The following is a 20,262-nucleotide window of genomic DNA, read 5'->3' as shown; positions in this document are numbered from 1 at the left end:
AAGCTCTGCGGGTTTGTCATTGAGAAGAGGGAGGAGCGGAGAGATTTAAAGGTGCAGCGCTGCTGAACATTCACAGGAGATCCCACTGTTCATCACATTCATATCCATTCATTGATAGTCTGTACAGTACTTTGAATAACACATTTGACTTAGGATGCCACATCTTGATGCTAGGCTACACATCCTTGTAGCCTTTTATTTCTGTTTATAATGAGATTTTTGCCTTTTATGAGTTAAGTTGTAAATATATCTTTATAAATTTCCCCTGAGAACATTCGGTCGGCCAAATCATTTTGAAATTGAAAGTAACTTTTTGCCTTATGGCCTTATTTGCTTTGAATTAATAAAAGTTACAAAGCTCTAAATAATTTCACCTAGCCATTAGCAAAGCAATCATATTGTAGCCTACTTAATAGACCTTGTAGTGAGATTGTTTTAGAAATGATTGTTCCCAGTGACGAGCGGCGCGGTGATACAGTGGTTAGCACTGTCGCCTCACAGCAAAAAGGTCGTGGGTTCAAACCCCGGTTGCCCTGGCCTAACTGTGTGGAGTTTACATGTTCTCTCCAAGTGCTCTGGCTTCCTCCCACCGTCCAAAGATGGTGTCTCTAAATTGCCCTTAGGTGTAAGTGGTTGTTTGTCTGTGTGGCCCTGCAATGGACTGGCGACCTGTCCAGAATATCAGGAATTAACTTTCAATCTCCAAATTTGAACATTTACAGCAGCACAAACCACACCTGCTGATGAAGAGGTGTGACATGATTGAAACTAAATGGCCCAAGTGGTGAGAAGTGACAGGAGGTTCCATTTAAATTTTACTGTTACTTTAACGACCCCGTAGGTTTATGTTGTGACCACCATTTTTTTCATTTCAACTTCAACCCCAAAGTTTTTATCTTTCAACTTTTTTTTTCTAAAGCGGTTGTTAATCTTGTGTACTTTTACGATTTAATCCTGGAGAGTTTCATGCCAATCCAAGTCATACAAGTGCTCTAACTGTTTCAAAAAGCTACATTTACACGAAAGAGGAAACCATGATAACACAGTCAGAAACTGTGTGACAAGAGCAAGTAGTTTTTATACCCCGTATTTTGCTCACTCAGTCAATAAATTTCAGACACATTCCTGACAGCAAATTGGCTTTTGGGCACTATAGACAGAACTAATCAAGTGACAAAAAAACAGTTTGTCTTCTGGACCCATTTTCAAAGTGTGAGAGTGTTAAGTCTTTATCTTCTGTTTGTTCCAGTTTGTCATATTGTGTATTTTAAGAAGTTGTGTTGGGAGTTTTGTAGATTTTAACTAAACTGTCTCAAAATTTAGAACTGTGTGAAAATACAACATGAAATATTTAATAATATACATTTGAGAAAAAAGCAAAATGCAGTTTAGGTATCAATGTCAAATACAAAAATGGCCAAAAAAGTTTTCTTAGGAAATGGACTGTACTTATATATAGCTTTTCTTGTCTTTCAACCACTCAAAGTGCTTTATAATTAGTGTTGGGCCGTAACGTGTTACTGTAATAATATTACTTTTCCCAGTAACTAGTAGTAATCACACTAATCCAAGTAACGCTGCGTTACTGACTTACTGGAATGCACCATCCTTGACGTAAATGTGCGACTGCGTGGCAGGTCAGCGGCACCAGACTTGATGTTGATAAAGTCAGCTGTTAGCCAAGAAGCTAAAGTAAAAATGGAAAACAAGGGAGAGAGGCGTTCTTTCCACAGTTGTAAGTATTACCATATTGTGTCACAGTCTAATATGGAAATAACATTGTCGTCCATTGTAAACCTTGTGAAAGTAATATAGTAAGGTAACGAGTAATATAACTAGTCACTTTTATAGTAATATTATTACTTTTTTAAGGAGTAATAGGTAACTAGTAACTTATTACAATATCTGAGTAACTTTCCCAACAATAAATGTACATTCACATCAGAAAGGAACTAATAATTGACACACATTCACACACTGATGACACAGCCTTCAGGAGCAATTTGGGGTTCAGTATCTTCCCCAAGGACACTTGTGGAGATCGAACCACCGACCTTCTCCCTAAAGGGACAACTGCTCTACCTCCTGAGCTACAGCCGGCCCACGGAAGTACCTTCTTTGCACAAAATGAAAGTATTTATTGGAGCCTCTGAAGCGCTATATCAACAAAGTGCATATGGAGCAAAACAAGTAGCTGGCTGCAACATGCAGATAGATTGGTGTCTGTTTCTAAGGCAGCATTCAGCTCTCTGTTGGCACTTTTTGAGGACATCATGGTGATTCTCTCACTTCAGCTAGAACTTGTAAACAATTCAGTCTTAAAGACTGTTTAGCAGATAACACAATATCATCCAGGTGTAGTACACACACTGAAGCTACAACTATTAATTTTGTTTCATCGTGAAGTATTCTTCTGATTAATTGTTTAATCTAAACAATAGTGAAAAGTGCACATCACAAGTATCTTGGGCCAAAGTCACAAGACCCATAGATATTTTATTTACAATAAAACTGAGGAAAACAGCAAATCTTCACATTTCAGATGGTGGAACCAGTGAATGTTTGGCATTTTTGCTCAATGAATGACTTTTAACTTATGGTAGATCATCAAAATTGCTGTTGATTGAAATTGTGTCGATTTACTAATTATTCCATTTACTAATAATTCCATTTTCTAATTATTTCAGCTAATGTTTTATCTGTTTAATTCACTAATTTATTTATCGTATTTCACTGTTGTGTTTCATTCTATTTCATTCTCTAAACTTTCTTTTACCTGATTTTATTTATTGTAGTGCTGAATTGTCTTAATCTTGATTTTACCACATATAGCGTTTTTTTTAAAACTCTGTTTAAATAAAGTTTATTATTCTTATTAATGCTGGTCAATTATGTGGGATTTTTCTATTTGTTACAGCTCAATGGTGCTGGTGTACCTGCTGCACTACATCACTGGGTCATCACTACGTTTCACCATGAATGACCTAATAAGGCATCAGCAGATTGTGACAGAGGCAGAGAGGGGGAAAAGAGGAGCGTTTGATTTCCTCACAGCTGCAGAGAGGAGGAGTGGCGGATGCAGCAGCTGCAGACAATGGCTCTTTATCCCCCTCAATGACTTACACACACACACTATCAAAACGCAGACACATGCTTACATGCATACACACACACACACACACACACACACACACAAACTTTAGGGCTCTTGTGTTTCCACTCCCTTCATCGTCAACAAGAGGCTCTCTGAGAGAGTGTGCAGTCACTCTGTGTGTGTTTGTCTACAAACAGCTCTCTGGTAGTAAACAAAACATCATCATAACTAATATCGTCAGTAGTATTAGCAGTAGCATTTTTCTAACTTGCCTTGTATTATGCGTCATTTCATGCTCTATTCTGACTGGTTGATTTACAGTTGTGTGTGATCATGACCCTACATTTCTGACACGTTAGCTCGACTCAAGTGATGTCATTTGACTTAACATTGGTCCAGGCTTTACATTGGGACGTTATGCAGTTAAAAATAGCTTTTCTAGGCTCTGGGAACATTTTCCAAATTTAAAACCTCCATGGATTAAAAATTCACAATACAAAGACTAGTGATTTATCTTGTTTGCAGTTGGAGGTGTCCTGTCAACAATTTTACAGACATCTCTTTTTTTATTTGTGGTCTAAGGGAATAATGCTTTTCGGGTCAGAGGGGATTTTTTTTGTGGCAAGGGGCCACTGGAAAAGAAATGGGAGCAAGGGTTATTGGTGGTGCTCTAAGTACATTAAAGGGGCAATATGTAGTTTTCACCAGCCACTAGCGGTGCAGTTTTAAGATCGCAACAAGGTATGTGCTCGTTTAAACTCATGCGCGAGCATAATAATAAACACAACTGCTTTTATACAGAGATCCCACAATAAACATGGAAATACTGGCATGCTGGCTGTGGCTTTTCTATAGACATGTTCAGGCTCTGTTACTTCAACGTTCCTGGCTCATACAGCGCAGCGAGTCGGCATATTGGCACAATACTCCCGGAGGAAAAAGTGTGACAGTGTGGCAGTGTGACAGCAGCTTCACACAACGTGCTGGAAACTCAGGTAAACTCCCACTGCAGCGATACAGTAATATTTTTATTAGCTTGAGGTTTAACTAATCCATGCTTGTTACATGATAACGGTACATTTACTGCTTTTAGCCGACTTGATACATTGCCGTTAGCTTACCTATCTGCTTTTCCGTAAGGCTAACTAACATTACTATTTGTGTCTCTTTCCCCAGAGGCTCAGCAATGTCAGCACAGCTAAATGTACAACGTACAATGTACAAGGTTGTTTATTAGTTATTATAGAGCACAAAGCCGCGTAACGAAACAAAATTCGTAGTTCCTACATGCTACACACACAACATGTAATTAAATGTAGGCAATGGATGCAAATTTCAGCATGTAGCCTACAACATCTGTTCTGCCGAATTATGCATCCACCTCTTAAGGTCCTTTTCAGACACTTTGCCGTGCACAATAATCAAATGCAGTTATCACCAGATGTTTTTTCTGAACCATAAGGAATGCTACTTATTCTAACTGTAATAAGTTATTAATGACTCCTCCCCCCTCCCCAATCTTTTTCTTGCGTTGCAGGTCAAAAAAAAAATCTTCAGATGGCTGCCGCCTAATGTGCAAAAATAACTGATTTCTTTGCTACTGGGGCTGCAGAAGCTTCAACATCAGCTGAAAGTACCTGACATAGTGCAGTCACAGGCACTTGAAGGAGTAAAGGAGGACTGTGGCCACTGCCAGGCAGATGAAGAGGCGTGTGTTAGTGAAGCACAGGGCCAGAGTGAGCAGGAGGAGAGCGGAGGTGAAGCGGTAAGCATGGAGTAGCTCCACCTGTAGGGAGGGAGGCCCATAGGTGGCATTTACATTGGGAATGCTGGGGACATGTCAGCACCACTTTTTGAAACGGTTGATGTTGGCCCCATCACTTTTTGGAAGCATTTGTTAAAAATGTTCTAAAAAACACTTGCAAAAACAAATGTTATTTAACAAATGAAAATGATTCAGGCTTATTTGCGCAATAAAAAAACCTGCAAGGCAATGCAAATATAGAAGAAAAACCCGCGTTGTAACTTAAACGCTTAAAAAAGCCACAGATTACTGCATTGTCTTCTGTTAGATGTCTCACATGCCACCTGAATTACGTGTGTCCCTCTATATAGTCGTTAGCTGCGGTGTTGTTGCTGTAGTCAGCGAGAGGCTCAGGAGAGCGCATGTAGCTACATACCGACCCGGTGCCTACACATTAAAAGCAGTATTGTGGCTATAATATGGAAGTAAAAATTTGATTTATTCATAAGTGATTTTATTGGAAAACTACATATAGCCCCTTTAAGGGGCTCGAGACTGCATTAGCTACTACTAGCATGACACCCCCCAGATCCCTGACTGAACTGTCTGCGTTTAAGTTGTATTGTGGGCAATCTAGGCATCAGGTTTTGACAAGAAAGAATTGTGTGAAATAAAACACTGCATCCATGATTAGTCCAACAATGTTACAACAAAATTGGTGCTGTATTGTTTTAAAGCCTTCTTTTCCCAACTGTCCTCCGCCCACTTCAAACAAGAACAGACGAAAACAGCAGGGACAGAAATCTGTCAAGTGAAATACCGTTTTAACTCTTTGACCCAAAATGTGGTGTCATTTGCTCAAAGTTGGAAGCTGATTTAAGTTTACAGAACCTTTAACTTTATTTCTTCATAAATGTTAGATGTAAAGTACCGAACAGGAGGAGTTACATAATAAAACTAGAACAAGACAAATAAGCTTAAGCCATATTCATCACTATCTGAACAACAAAAGACATGAACTCTTCAGCAGCTTTACCCACCATTGTGAGTCCACTTGCTCATACATGCATCAACAGCCTTTAATCTGCCATTTTGGAAAGCACGGGGGCTTTCAGATTGTCTATGTACACATTTCCTGTTGCACAACACCTCTAGTCTGTGTCAACCCCGTTAGAAAATTGCCTTACTCCATACACCACTGTGCTTGAGGGTTTTAATCAGCTTTACTATTCTCATATTGAAATGGAATTTGAAGCTACACAAAGAAATATGACCATAGAGTATAACCTATTCAAACAGAAAAAGCAATATATGCAAGATGAATGTATTCACCGTTGACAAAGTCGTCCTTCACTGATCGTAAAAAAAACCCCTCCTTCTGCCAGATGGAAGAGCCTTTAATTCCATCTTAAATCTATACTCCACGTAACGTAATTTTCTGAAGCATGGAATTGAGATGAGTGCACAATGCCTTAGTCCCATTTGTAAAGCCAAAGCTGGAACTGAGCTCCCCTCGCCTGTATGAATTGTTGTTTCTCTGAATGAAAAGCCACATACCAAAAATATGACACAAATCCATGCAGAACCTAAAAAACAAGGACAAAGGGGAGGTGAAGTGTTGTCTTAGCTGGGATTTAGAGAAACAAATCAGATGAGGAGCAGTTCTTGTCCCGCAGGACGAAGGGGCTGTACGATTCTTCACCCTCCCGACACTGGTGAAAATCCATCATGAAAAACTTAATATATGACTTGTAGTTTAAGTTCAACCTTCATGAATATCTGTGAAAAAAAGTGAACTTCCGACGGTGAATGGGAGATTAATCTGGTGTCTGTGAACTCGTCAGGGCTTTCTTACCCATGAACAGCTTTAAACTGATAATTTCTGAACCAGAAAATCTGCCCATATCCCTGGAAAATCACCCTGGGATCTATCCAGGATTCAGAAAAAGTCTTCCATTCATCGTCAGTGGAACAGCTCCAAAACCTTTTTTTTCCCCCTCTCAGATTAAAATATTCTTGACTCACATTTCCACAGACATTTAAACTTCATGTTCACAAGACCGAACTGTACCTGTAAGACAACATTTGTAAATTCATCCTGATTAGGCAGGATTTGTAGTACCTGTGGTCCTGATAAAACGATGTACTGAACAAAATAACTCATCTCTTGCCCTGTCTATTACTATTATCATCAAAATATAGCTGCTTTAAATCCCCCCCCCCACCCGTCCTCAAGAAAACTAGGAAAATACCAACTTGGCAGAAAGGTCTACTTCTTGTTTTAGTCTGAGGTCTCTTTAAGGCAGACTGTGGTTTAAACCCGCTCACCTCAGTGATGGAGTGAGGTGGCCACCCCTCTCCCACGCTAACGCTGGCATTTCCACTGCTGTTTCCTTTGCCCCCAAACACACAGGTCGCCAACACATAAAAAAAAAACATGGATGGAAAATGTATCAAGGCATTCTGTCTGTCTCTGTTCAGTTGCTCTGTGATTTGAATCTATTCATTAATCACTAATGCCCGTACAGAGATATGCTTAGGTTTTCTGGACATGATAATATATAGTGACTGAGTAGTGATTTAACTCTTCTTTTTCAAGGTGCATTTCCAGCAATAACTGTATCAATCTATGGCTATGCACCGAGTCACCAAAGTATTCCTTGTATGTGAAAAAACTACTTGGCAATAAGGCCGTTTCTAATTCTGATTCTGTAGATATTACAGTTAACAAAAAAGGTAACTTCCTGTGACAGGAAGCAAATTCAGGTCTCATGAATAAGTCACATGCACTACACATCCAACCCCCACCAAGACCTCCACACCCTTATTTTACATTTACATTTATTTATTTAGCTGACGCTTTTATCCAAAGCGGCTTACAATTGCTAAATATGTCAGAGGTCACACGCCTTTGGAGCAACTAGGGGTTAAGTGTCTTGCTCAGGGACACATTAGTGTCTCACAGTGGATTCGAACCCGGGTATCTCTCTCACACCAAAGGCATGTGTGTTATCCACTGCTCCATTGCCACCTCAGGGACATAAAGGGAACACAAGTTCCTGCATTCACTATGGACATAAATTGAAGGTACAGAATCGTCCAATATGGACATAATTCATGGGGATGGTTTTTATTTAAATGAAGATAAAGAGCTACATTGCCTGACTTCCTCTGGCAGGTGGTTCCTGAGTTGAGGAGCCTATACTGAGACCCGGTCTAATCTGTTTTTTAGCCTCACTCTGAAAGTTACTACTGGAGACCTACCAGACTCTCATGCTAAACTAAGTCTTGCATGGGGTTAGCATATCAGAAATGTAGTTAAAAGTAGTCCCATACGTGCATTAAAAGAAACTGTTAAAATCTAATGTACCATGTACAGGCAACTACATCAGAGAGGCTAAAACCTGGATGATGTGCATTCTTCTTATAGATGCTTCACCCCGGCCAAATGTAATAAAGAACCTGAACGCTTTCTCAAATGTAGCTGCCTCAAACATCTGGGATGAGATTGTCGGGTGAACTGTGGAATGGTGGAGTGCTCAAAAGGAGGCCAGTGTGAACGCAGATGTCTTCAGTGGAAGTGTGTGAGCACTGACCGATCATGAATTTTTCAGGAATCCAAGAGACAGACCTTGTGTGGCTGTGTTTGTGTTTAAGTGTATATATAGTGTGTCTCTACTGAAGAGCAGTGAGCACGTGCCTACACTGTGAACTCTGAGCCACAGAGAAGTAACTCAGCTGAATTCACCATTAAAGACCAAACTAGAAAGACAGAGAGAGATAGAGAGGCTACCATAACACACAGAACAGGAGAGACAGAGTGAGATGGAGACAATCTTGAGAGGCAGATGATGGAGAATGGATTTAGAGAGGTGCTCTTTCTGTTTGCCATCCTTCACCTCTGACACTCGTAAAAAAGATATATTCTGCTTATTGGCTGATCTGTCAGTCAGTTTTGGAGGAAATGTATTTCCTGCCTGGATTAAATTCACTGGTAATGTTTCTGTCCAATCTAGGAAGTGTGGCATCCTTAAAGGCACCGCAAACCACGATACTTTTCAACCTGCCATAAAACTGCATATGAATGTGCAGTGATACATTGATTCCTTTGTAACGCCAGGTTTGCGGAGGGGGGGTGGGGGCGGGGGGTAGTCTTTTTAGCAGTGTTACTACAGCATCCTCCTGCATACCTCACAGCAGAGTTGTGTGCAGCTTGCCACGGATAAATTACCAGAGAAACACTAAGCTAGCTAGATAACCGTAACAACAGCAAGGGTCAATCAAATAATTGCGATACAACTATTGACCGTCATGTGTTACATGCCGCCACCAGTGTCCAGAGTCGAAAAAAAAAAACCTGGTCACGTAGTCAACTTACGTGTTCTACTGATGACAGTTTTAGTAGGTCTATTTCAGAAACCCACCAATGGCAGCTGATGTCATCAATGCTGTTCGACAATGTTGTTTTATATACTCATACAGTCCCCTCTAAAAGTATTGGAACAGTAAGGCAAATTCCTTTGTTTTTGTTGTTCACTGAAGACATTTGGGTTTAAGATCAAAAGATGAGTATGAGACAAGAGTTCAGAATTTCAGCTCTCATTTCGTGGTATTCAAATCTAGATGTGTTAAACAACTCAGGACATACCACCCTTTGTTTGAACCCACCCATTTTTCAAGTGAGCAAAAGTATTGGAACATGTGACTGACAGATGTTTCTTGATGCCCAGGTGTTGCCTTTTAGGTTGATTGTCCAAACATTAAATAGCTCTGCATGACTAGTCTAAGTTTTCATCCTTGGTTCAAACCTATAAAGACTGCATTTTCTGTTAAAGAGGATAAACCAACATGAAGACCAGAGAGCTGTCTATGGGAGAAAAGCAAGACATTGTCAAGCTGAGAAAAGAAGGAAAATCGACCAGAGCCATTGGACAAACACTGGGCATAGCAAGCACAACAATGTGGAATGTCCTGAAAAAGAAAGAAACTACTGGTGTACTGAGCAACAGACGTCAAACAGGTCGGCCAAGGAAAACAACAGTAGTTGACAGTAGAGAGCTGTGAAGAAACGCCCCAAAACATCAGTAAGTGACATCACCAACAACCTCTACAGTGCAGGGATGAAGGTATCACAATCCACTGTTGGAGGAAGACTCAGAGAGCAGAAATATAGAGGCCACACCACAAGATGCAAACCACTCATCAGCAGTAAGAATCTGAAGGCCAGATTGACATTTGCAAAGAAGTACAGAGATGAGCCGCAAAAGATCTGGAACACAATCTTATGGACTGATGAGACCAAGATTAATCTCTACCAAAGTGATGGAAAGGCCAAAGTGTGGAGAAAGAAAGGAACTGCTTATGATCCGAAGCATACAAGCTCATCTGTGAAGCATGGTGGAGGTAATGTCATGGCTTGGGCGTGCATGGCTGCTTCTGGAACAGGCTCATTAATATTTATCGATGATGTAACTGATGATGGTAGCAGCAGAATGAATTCAGAAGTGTACAAAAACATTTTGTCTGCCAATTTATGGAGAAATACATTGAAACTAATCAGGAGGAAGTTTATCATGCAGCAGGACAATGACGCAAAGCACACTGCCAAGAAAACAAAGAACTTCATCAGGGGAAAAAAGTGGAAGGTTTTAGACTGGCCAAGTCAATCACCTGACCTTAACCCAATAGAGAATGCATTTCACCTCCTTAAGAGGAGACTGAAGGGAGAAACAACCCAAAACAAACAAGAACTGAAAGAAACTGCGTAAAAGCCTGGAATAGCATCACAAATGAAGAATGCAACAGTTTGGTGATGTCCATGGGTCGCAGGCTTGAGGCAGTTATTGCAAAATATTAAATGTTATTTACTTTAAGATTATTTGTTCCGTTACTTTTGCTCACTTGAAAAATGGGTGGGTTCAAACAAAGGGTGGTATGTCCTGCGTTGTTTAACACATCTAGGAAATAAAAGCTGAAATTCTGAACTTTTGTCTCATACTCATCTTTTGATCTTAAACCCAATTGTCTTCAGTGAACAACAAAAACAAAGGAATTTGCCTTACCGTTCCAATACTTTTGGAGGGGACTGTATATACATATATATATATACTAATATACTCACATTTGGTAAGTACTCATTTTGGACCCTGGTTGAGGGCGTTTCTGGGCGTCAACATTTGGGCAGCATGCAAGGTGTGAGGACGGGGCGTGGAAACCAGGTTACACTAAGGTCTCTGTAGCTGCAGTGAAACATTTAGAAAATAATGTTTTATTTCTCTGATTCAGTGCTTGACAACACCATTCTCTCTCTCCATTCACCCTCTAGCTCACGCAACCATCGCTGTTTGTCTCTCACTCGGGGCCGACTTTGCAAACAGCAACCGACAAATCCTACTCATTCTGCCTTTAACCGAGGGCTTTAAGTTGCTTAAGAATGTATATACTAATGCAACTAATTTAACAGTATGTATATGAACATAATTTTTAAGAGACAAAGCTGTCACAGCAGTTAACACTCCAGTAGGACTGAATGAAAAAGTCTACCAACTTTAATGGAGTAGGTAGACACAAGAGTCAACAGTAGAAATCCACCCTGAGTCACCAACCTTCCTTCAAAACCATTCTGCTGCTCTCTCAGTTTGGAGCAGAGCCACTAAACAGATTGTACTGGTTTTGTTCCCAGCTTGAGCGAGTATTTAATAAATCACTGAACCAACATGACAAAGGCCACATTAATTAGGTATGACTCTTTATTTGAACATTTAAATCTTTTTTTAAATCACCTGTAATCGTCACCCTGCCTACTGTATCTAATCAACCTACTGTGCAAACACATTGTACCTACGTAGGCAGGATTGTAAAAGCACAGAGGTGAATCATTGTTGTCTTAACTCAGTACTCACCTCTCTCTCTTACACACACACGCCTTCAGCCTCACCCCATTATATTACTATGGCAGCTGAGAGGCAGGGCCATAAAGACAGATGGTCAAAGGCGGCTAAACACTGTAATGATCTGTTCTATCTCATGAAGACTTTCACTTTCCTTCTCTCCGTTTCAGCTTGATGCAGATGAGCAGGAGTTGATGCAAAGCACATCAACGCAACTTTAATCCAGCAAGATAAAACATATGTACAAGGGACTACTGCAATAAAAAGATTTGAATGCCAAGATTTAGATGTTATTTTCACTATCAATTAATCTGGTGATTATTCTCTCTACGGTTTGGTCCATAAAATGTCAGAAAATACAAATAAACAAAACCAAGAGTCCAATATAACATCTTTCAAGTGCTTGTTTTGCCCAACCAATGCCCTAAATCTCCAAAATATTTAATTTACTTTCACATAAGAGAAAACAGAACCTCACACTTGAAAAGCTGGAATGAATGTTTGGTATACAGTACTTGCTTGCTAAATTATTTCAGTGATTAACTGATTATCAAAGCAGCTGCCTGTTCATTTTCTGTGGATTGACTAACCAAACTCAGCGTTTCTGCTGTACTGACTTTCAGTGCAAAGTTGTTACTGCTCTAGAGATCTCTGTCATGATAACCTGACACAAGCCGTTAGCCTGAAATAAACGTAACACAGCAGGCTTTAAATAACAAACTCTTATTATACTTTCAAACACAGTAAACATAATTACAGTGAACTAAGTGTCACAATGCTGAACACAATTAGCAGATACAAAAGTTTTCCGAGTTTCACAGTTTTTATACGGCAACTGGGACATGTTATAACGCAGGGAAATGTAATAACACTTAAAAAACGTGGTTTCTTTCTTTTAGATACATTTCTGTTGAAGGGCTGTCTTAAATCAGGGGTGTGTCAGAACAGTCAACCTTTAGTGAGGCAGGTGATTTTGAGACAAGGCGAGGCTCCGAGAAGGGGGCGGGAGTTCCTCCGGGTTATCACCAAGTTTGTTTTATGGGTTGGCCCGCCCGTAAAGTAGGTAATCAATTTTAAACTCTCAGCACACATTTACACACCTGGAGATGTGTGTAAGCTGGCTTTATTTGTGTTACCTGAGCAGTGGCACCACAGGTCATGTGTGATTTAGAGCTGACCTTGCAGCATTTAGGTTACACAACAGACACTTAAGTTTCATTTTCAACTGTAAGGATTTATTTTTCTCAGCGCTGAAATTGGTGCTATATATATACTATATATTTAGGAAATATGAATAATAGAAGTTTTTTAGATGTGACCAAAGTTAAGTTTTTGTCCACTGAAATGAATTCATTGATAGACAGATGATAAGAGAGCAGCAGAAATAGGTTTTTCGCTGAACTGCAGCTCCTTTTTTAGACAGCCGTAACAGGATAGTTTGTCAGAAAAAAAAGAAAAGAAACCTCACTCCCTCCGTTCATTCACTCCCATTGGGATCCAATGGAAAAGTTTTGGCGCAGAGGCTGAGGCGTGGGTTGGAGTAGCAAAGCGCCAAACCTCAGCCACTGCCGACAAGCACAGCTCAGTCTCAGAGGGGGAAGGAGTAGGAGGCGATGAGGGGGACAAAGGGGGGAGGAGGGGTGAAGCAGGAAATGAGGCATTGGGGAGTTTTGCCAAATCCAGCAGTGGTCAAAGACGACTGAGGCTCAAACAAGTTTCTCCTCTTTTAAACATGACAAAACTAACATAAAGACACCTTCCACACCTGTAAATACGACACTGTTTTATTGTATTTTTTCTACACACACATCTATTTGTTCAACTGTAGGTGATCATATCCAACTTTAACATTCATTACTTACATACAGGTGGTAGACAAAATAATGTAAACACTTTATTAGGCTTTCCCCCAGGTTTTGTTTTTAGTAGAGGTGGTAAAAGCCAACCAGATCTTGATGTATCTTGTCTGGTGGAAAATAGCCTAATAGTAACCTCTAACCTCCGGGCTACTGCTCGGAGAGGAAACCATATGAACCATATGCTGAATTATTATTCAGTTTTATTAAACTTCCGGCTTGGTGTCTTGCCTCCGCTGTTTAACACTGCACTATACCCAGATTTTAAGAAAAAGAAGAAATGCTTCAAAAGTGGAACATAATTAGCAAAGTGACTAGTATTTGTCACCTACATACAGCATGTTGTCATGGTCTGATTTACATGATTCGACACGGCTTTATTTGTTAGCTCATGTTGGTTTGAAAACCCACACATCTGCCGATCGCGAGGTCTTTAACTGCTGACAACCTGACATTTGGAGTAAAATTTGTAGCTATTTTTAACATTAGGTGTTTCAATTATTTTGTAAATGGCTCTGTCTGTGTTTATGAACATCTCTTTGGGCTTGTAAAAACTTAGAGTGCACCTGCTTTGCTGTGACTCAGTGGAAACTCTTGTCCATGGTGATTCTATGTTTTTCTACTGTGGTCCCTCAAAACTGTTCAGTGTATTTTGTTTCCTTAGACCGCCTCTTATTTTTATTTCTCATTTCTAAAAAACGTCCAGTTTCACCACAATGTTACAACGATCATCTCAGTGACGGTCACCAAAGACAAATTATAACACAGACTAGTACAACTTCGCAGTTTTAAGAATACACACTGGCAAGAGATGTTTTGGGAAAAACTATTTTTTCATCCCACTGCTAAAGTGAAACTATGTCACAGTGCAGCATCCACCTGCTGCAACATGACACGGGTACCATTTTAATCTCACAAATCTGTCAGAATTTGACACAATGTTCGAGGAAACGAAAAGCCAAGAGGAGTAGGAGAGTACAAAAACCTGACACACTGAACTAGTAAAACACACACTGACACACACTCAGGCAAGCAGCGGCAGCAACCACAGCACACCAGGAAAAACATATCCAGATGTTCCCCTCATAGGATCACCAACCCCCTCCTACACTCACACACACACTTGTGGGCCACACATGGGCTACATATTACAGAGGCTTGCTCTCCAACTTTTCTTTTCTCCCCTTTCTTTCTCTTGTGCGCGCACACACACACACACACACACACACACACACACACACACACACACGTATAGCTATACTTGTGAGGACTTCCTTTGACTTGCCATGCCAAAACCCTGCATAGAGGCTTATAATACACAGAGACAGTTGTAGCTCTGGAAAGCTACCACAGGCAATCATTCTATCTCTCAACACAACAATCACAACGATCGACAGGTAAGCTGTAGAAATAGTGTTCACGTTGCAAAGCAATTAACCAGGAATGTGTGCATGCACATATTTTGTTGGCCATGTAGAGGGTTCAAATTTTTTTGCCATAGGCACCCTGCTGCGTTAACGAACTGGCCTCATCCTCCCCCTAAACTAAATAAAACTGAACTAGGACTGCATTAATGATAGTGTGGCCTCTAAAATGCCAAAAAAAAAACCCAAAGAAATGGTTGGTGATTTTACTTAAAAGATTACTTTACTGATTGATCAATTATCAAGTTAGATTTTTGCTGATTGACTAATCTTTGCTGAACCTAAATCTTAATCAAATCTTAATTTCTCAAACAACCCTTTAAATGTCTGACCTAAAGTGAGGGCCTGCAAAAATGTCCTAATTTTTTTTTCACTCAAGGTTTCAAACTAAACTTGGTCAACACAAAGAAAAACTTACATGAGCGTGCGTGCGCACACACACACACACACACACACACAGTCAAGACTTCCAGTTACTGAACCCACTCTTTCAGCCCCTCCTCTCCTCCACTAGAGCTCCTGGCAGGCCGTCTGGTTGAGGCCCATAGTACAGGGAACGGTTTTCTCTGGCACGAGTGCCTGTGCGTCTGTGTGTGTGCGTGTCCTCAGGCCCCAGACAGGAAGGAAGAGAGTGGGCCCGGCAGCACAGCTCCAGAATTCCGGTTTTGTTTTTCTTCTTTTTCCATCACTGCAGAGCCTGAGCCGGGTCTTAAAGAAACAGTCATTAATATTTTCACCTCCTAATGACGCCACACTGTTCTCTGAGAGCGACCTCCACAATAGGACTCAGTATGATTCATTACTTTGGTATGTAAACATATTACCAGTTTGTTAAATAAAAAAGTCAAATGAATGAATAGTTCTTTTATGGCTCCGATGAATGTGTTCCTCGAGAAGCAAAGCTAAGCATGGCTTCAGGCTTGCTTTCACTGAAGCTTCTAAAAATAAAAAGTACTGATCCAGCATCAATGGTCAGGTTACGTAAATTACTCAGGGGTGAAACATAAGGATTTTGGACACAAGCAGGGCAAGCGTATTTAGCTGCCACCCCTATGCATTTGTAATAAATCACTGCTTATAATCTGGCAATGAAAGTTCAAAATGTAACACCTCTAGCGATGGATGCCACAGCTGACAGCTCATGAGCTTTACATCCCTGCTGAGGACAATAAAGTCAGAAAAGTAATGATTTCTCGGGTAACTGCTCGGGCTCTGTGGACCAATCAGAGCGGGAAACAATCTCTTAAAAGTCACTGGTGACATCATCGATTCGGCTTATGAAAACAAACTCTCTCATCTGATAAACAAACAGAGCTTAGTGCTGTCAAAGAGCAACCGGAATAGTTTTATCAACTAATTTCAGAGTCAGAGATAAGAGTGAAAAAATTTATTAAGAAGGTACACAATAAGTTACTTTCAGTGTATAAAAGTTTCAGACAAAAGATATAAAGGGATGGAACGAGACACTTCTCTTTTAAACTGTAGTAACTACAATCAGCCGTCAGGAACTCGCAGGGTAGACAATCCAAACCAAGGCAAATAACATCATCATTCTAACTTAAAGTATAACACTGATGTTATTTTACATGCTCAGCAGTAAATGTTTACTACAGTTTTTAAAATTACTTTTTCAATGAGCCTCTTTCTCCAATTTAAAAATGATGAAGTTACTGTACATCGTACAACTAAAATGATTGATGAATGACTAGATTGATGACAATACCCTGTGCATTTTGTTTGTGTGCACAGTTTACTATGTGCTTTTTGGTTGTAAACGAGCACTTTACTGATGCCTGCACACACAAATAGAGTTAAAAATGTCCCCATGTGCAGTGCATAGGAAAGTGCGAAGGTCTCTTGCATGTGTCTATGTGTCTACACACACACGCGCACACACACACACACACACACACACACACACAGCAGGTCCTTCGTCAGCAGAAAAGGGACTGCGCTCTCAGCAATGTTGTAGAGAAGCAACTTCTCTATTCAACTCCTTCAATTCTGATATCTCTTAAAAAACAGACACAGTACATCAGCAGTAAGTCTTTGCTTAACATGCAAATGTGTCACTGTGCATAACATTAGATATTATAAGTGTGATCTTACGACGACAAGGGGAGTTACTGTACATGTGCTTCTGTTTATGGTGTTGATGTGATCCCATTTCCTTTCACACCGCAGCTCAACCTCTCTCTGATGCCGCCGTCTTTTCGGCCTCCTCTTGTCTCTGGAGATGTAGGCCGATCTCCATCTGGTTCTCCAAACACTCTTTGAGCTTGTCCTCTGTCAGCGTCAGTCGCTGCTCCAAGATCGAAACCGTCTGGATGGAGGCAGAGAGAAGAGAGGAGCAAGGCAAGGCAAGGCAAGGAAAGAAAGAAAGAAAGAAAGAAAGAAAGAAAGAAAGAAAGAAAGAAAGAAAGAAAGAAAGAAAGAAAGAAAGAAAGAAAGAAAGAAAGAAAGAAAGAAAGAAAGAAAAAGAAAGAAAGAAAGGAAGAAAGGAAGAAAGGAAGGAAGGAGATGGATAAGATTTGAGAGAGCATGTTAGAGAGGGCTGTACAGCATCAGCCTGACTGTAATGACTATATAATGGTTGTGTTTGTGTGTGTGAAAGAGGCAGTTTGTGTGCGTTTGAGACAGATGTTGTGCGTGCAAGACAATCCAGCTGATTATCGTAGAGAGATCTGCTGCCTGAGACGAGTTTCTGTGTCTGGCACGCACTCTCTCTTGTTTTCCCTCTCACACAGTTGCATAAACACACTTGCGCACACAGAGAATACAAGAAAGTCGCTATCCCAAACAGGATGGGCATGTGTGGGTAGTGAGATCACAGCGCGACATACTTTTCCTCTCAGCATCCTCCAACAGTGACAGCATTTGTTGTATGTTTGCGCTCGTGCATTTGAGCACTGTGTGACCGGAGCCTGTTTATCAGAGGAGCTTTCAGGTGTGATTTTCCAGGGGTGTCACCACCTGCCCAAAGATAGAGCTGGCTTTACTATTTTTTATTGTATCTGAGCTTCGGCAGCCACATTGAGGCAATAACTAAACCAGCCTTTTATCCTCTAAAACAAAGAGTAAGAATTAGAGGATTCATGTCCAGACAAGAAACATATTCATGCCTTCAGACTTCTGACAATAACCAGGAGAAGTGAGCACGGCACTGCACTTAAATCTTTATACTGGCTGCCGATTAGTGAATAGACTGCTGCTGATAGTTAATGAATTGCATTAACGGCCCTTGGGTGAAAATATACTTTTGACATGCTACAAACCCAGTTCCCAAGTTCTTAGCTGTGTCAACTCAGTTTAAGAAGTTAACTAAATCAAACCTCTATGTAAAGTTTATAAAACATACTATTGTTAAGGTTCCACTTCAGTTGATTTTATTTCTTTTATTATGTAAAGCACTTTAAATGTCCTCTGTATTTGAAATGTGCTATACAGACAAACATGTCTTGGCTTGGAATTATAAATATGTGGCCAACATGATACACAATGAGGCTTAAGTGTTGTTTGATATCTAGCGCTTTTATTATAATCAAATCATTACATAAATGTGCAAGGCGACTGGGAAAGTAAATATGAATGAGAGTTGTGCTAATCAAAGCCAAAGAAATCTGCAGGAGAAGTGGAAAAATTTGTTTTGCAAAAAGATGACAGGAATTTGAATAAATCTTCAGGAAACACTAAAGTGGCAACAGTTTCCTCTAAATATCTGCTTATAATAATTCTCTAAATTGTTTACTGCGCTAATGTTGCCTGGTGACAAACACAATCCCAGCTAGTAAGCAGTTTTGGAAAGCAGTCCTTGGCAACTCAAATTTGGTTCAGTGCAGGAACAATCAAACAGTTAACATGTCATCGCCCAACAGATGAGGCTCTCTCTTGATTTAGGCCAGTGAGGGAAAGATATGTCAACATGTCTTGACCTGTAATTGTTGTGGCCCTCCTTGTGCCAGTGAGGGTAATTTTTTAAACTGCTAGAAAGCGGCGCAGACATGAGTCATTTATCAAACTACAACCAGCTGTGTTGGAGCTTTTGATGGACAGAGAGACGGACAGAAAAAAACAAACCAATATTGTTTACCTCAAAAGTGGTCATCTTTCACAAACTTTTCAGTGTGAAGATATATCTGCATCAGCGTTTATAACAGCCGATATATGACTATTAAAAAGCTGGCCCCCACAATACATACACAATTTAATTTAATGTTCATTAGTAATAGTACTCTATAATTTATAACAAATCAGATATTTGTAAAATGTTATCTATAGTTTTATACATTTATCAAAACTTTAACATATATTGTTGTACTTTTGTTCAAAATACTATTTATAACAATAAAAAAAGTTTCTTTTTATACTGCATTATGTCATGGTATCTTGGTGAGGTCTCAACATAACAAATAATAGGGATAATCTTTGTTTATTTTATGTGTTTCTTAAAACAAGGGGGAAAAAGAATATCGGCATATCGGATTTTAAAATCCTCAAATATCGAAATTGGCATCGGACTTAAAAATCTCATATCGGTTGGCCTCTACTATTATATGATACACTTGATTCACTTGATGCAATCAGGGCAATTCTTGTAACAATGTCACTGACTAAAGAAGCTCTTAGTTAGCAAATAGTCATTGGATCTATTAAGACTACTTAATTAGAAGATTAAATAAATACAAAAAAGTTTAATTATTTCTCATTCTTCCTTCACAGAATTCCACAGATTCTCTTAAGACCATTGACTCATTAACTATTGATGGCAGCCAGACAGTGAGAATAAATGCAAAAAAAGGGACAAATGTAAAAGCAAGAAAGACAGATTTAGGAAAGAGGACAGGACAAACACTTAATATACTGATTAAACTCTACTCCTACTACACACTGTTACGTAAATGCTTTAGTCTGATCATCTTAACCAAATTAACATCATAACCTTCATAAGCATAGTCAGATTTCAGATAATAACAAAGTCCCATATTGGTAAGTCCCGCCACTCGGAAGCCATCTTGGTAACACCTCCTGGCAGTTACTAACAAGATCAGGCCCCAATCTATATGAATAGGGAGAGAACCATAACTGCACTTTCAATGGGACATAAAAACTGCATGTATAGTATCACCAGTAAAATATGACAAAAAATAGCTGAAGACGTTTGAAGACTTTGCCCCAAAATAAGGTTTAAAAATATTTTTTCCCCACAGGGTATACTTCTACTACGCACGAGAAAGGTGTCACAACACCGACTTCA

The 20,262-nt window shown here is 39.8% G+C and overlaps 1 protein-coding gene across 1 annotated transcript in view; it reads right to left on the bottom strand.

Annotated features, from left to right (window-relative positions):
• Positions 1–16,380: 16,380 nt before the first annotated feature.
• Positions 16,381–20,262, bottom strand: part of poc1a (POC1 centriolar protein A) — a 58,638-nt gene continuing 54,756 nt past the window's right edge. Inside the window, exon 11 of the mRNA XM_038697491.1 lies at positions 16,381–17,331. Coding sequence (XP_038553419.1) covers positions 17,194–17,331 — 138 coding nt within the window. The 3' untranslated portion in view covers positions 16,381–17,193. The remainder of the gene's footprint in view (positions 17,332–20,262) is intronic.

This window comes from Micropterus salmoides, unplaced genomic scaffold (genome assembly GCF_014851395.1).
Source record: "Micropterus salmoides isolate LMB-PRFRI ecotype aquatic unplaced genomic scaffold, ASM1485139v1 Ms_hic_scaffold_4, whole genome shotgun sequence".
Classification (NCBI taxonomy): domain Eukaryota; kingdom Metazoa; phylum Chordata; class Actinopteri; order Centrarchiformes; family Centrarchidae; genus Micropterus; species Micropterus salmoides.
This window is presented reverse-complemented; position numbering and strand designations above follow the sequence as displayed.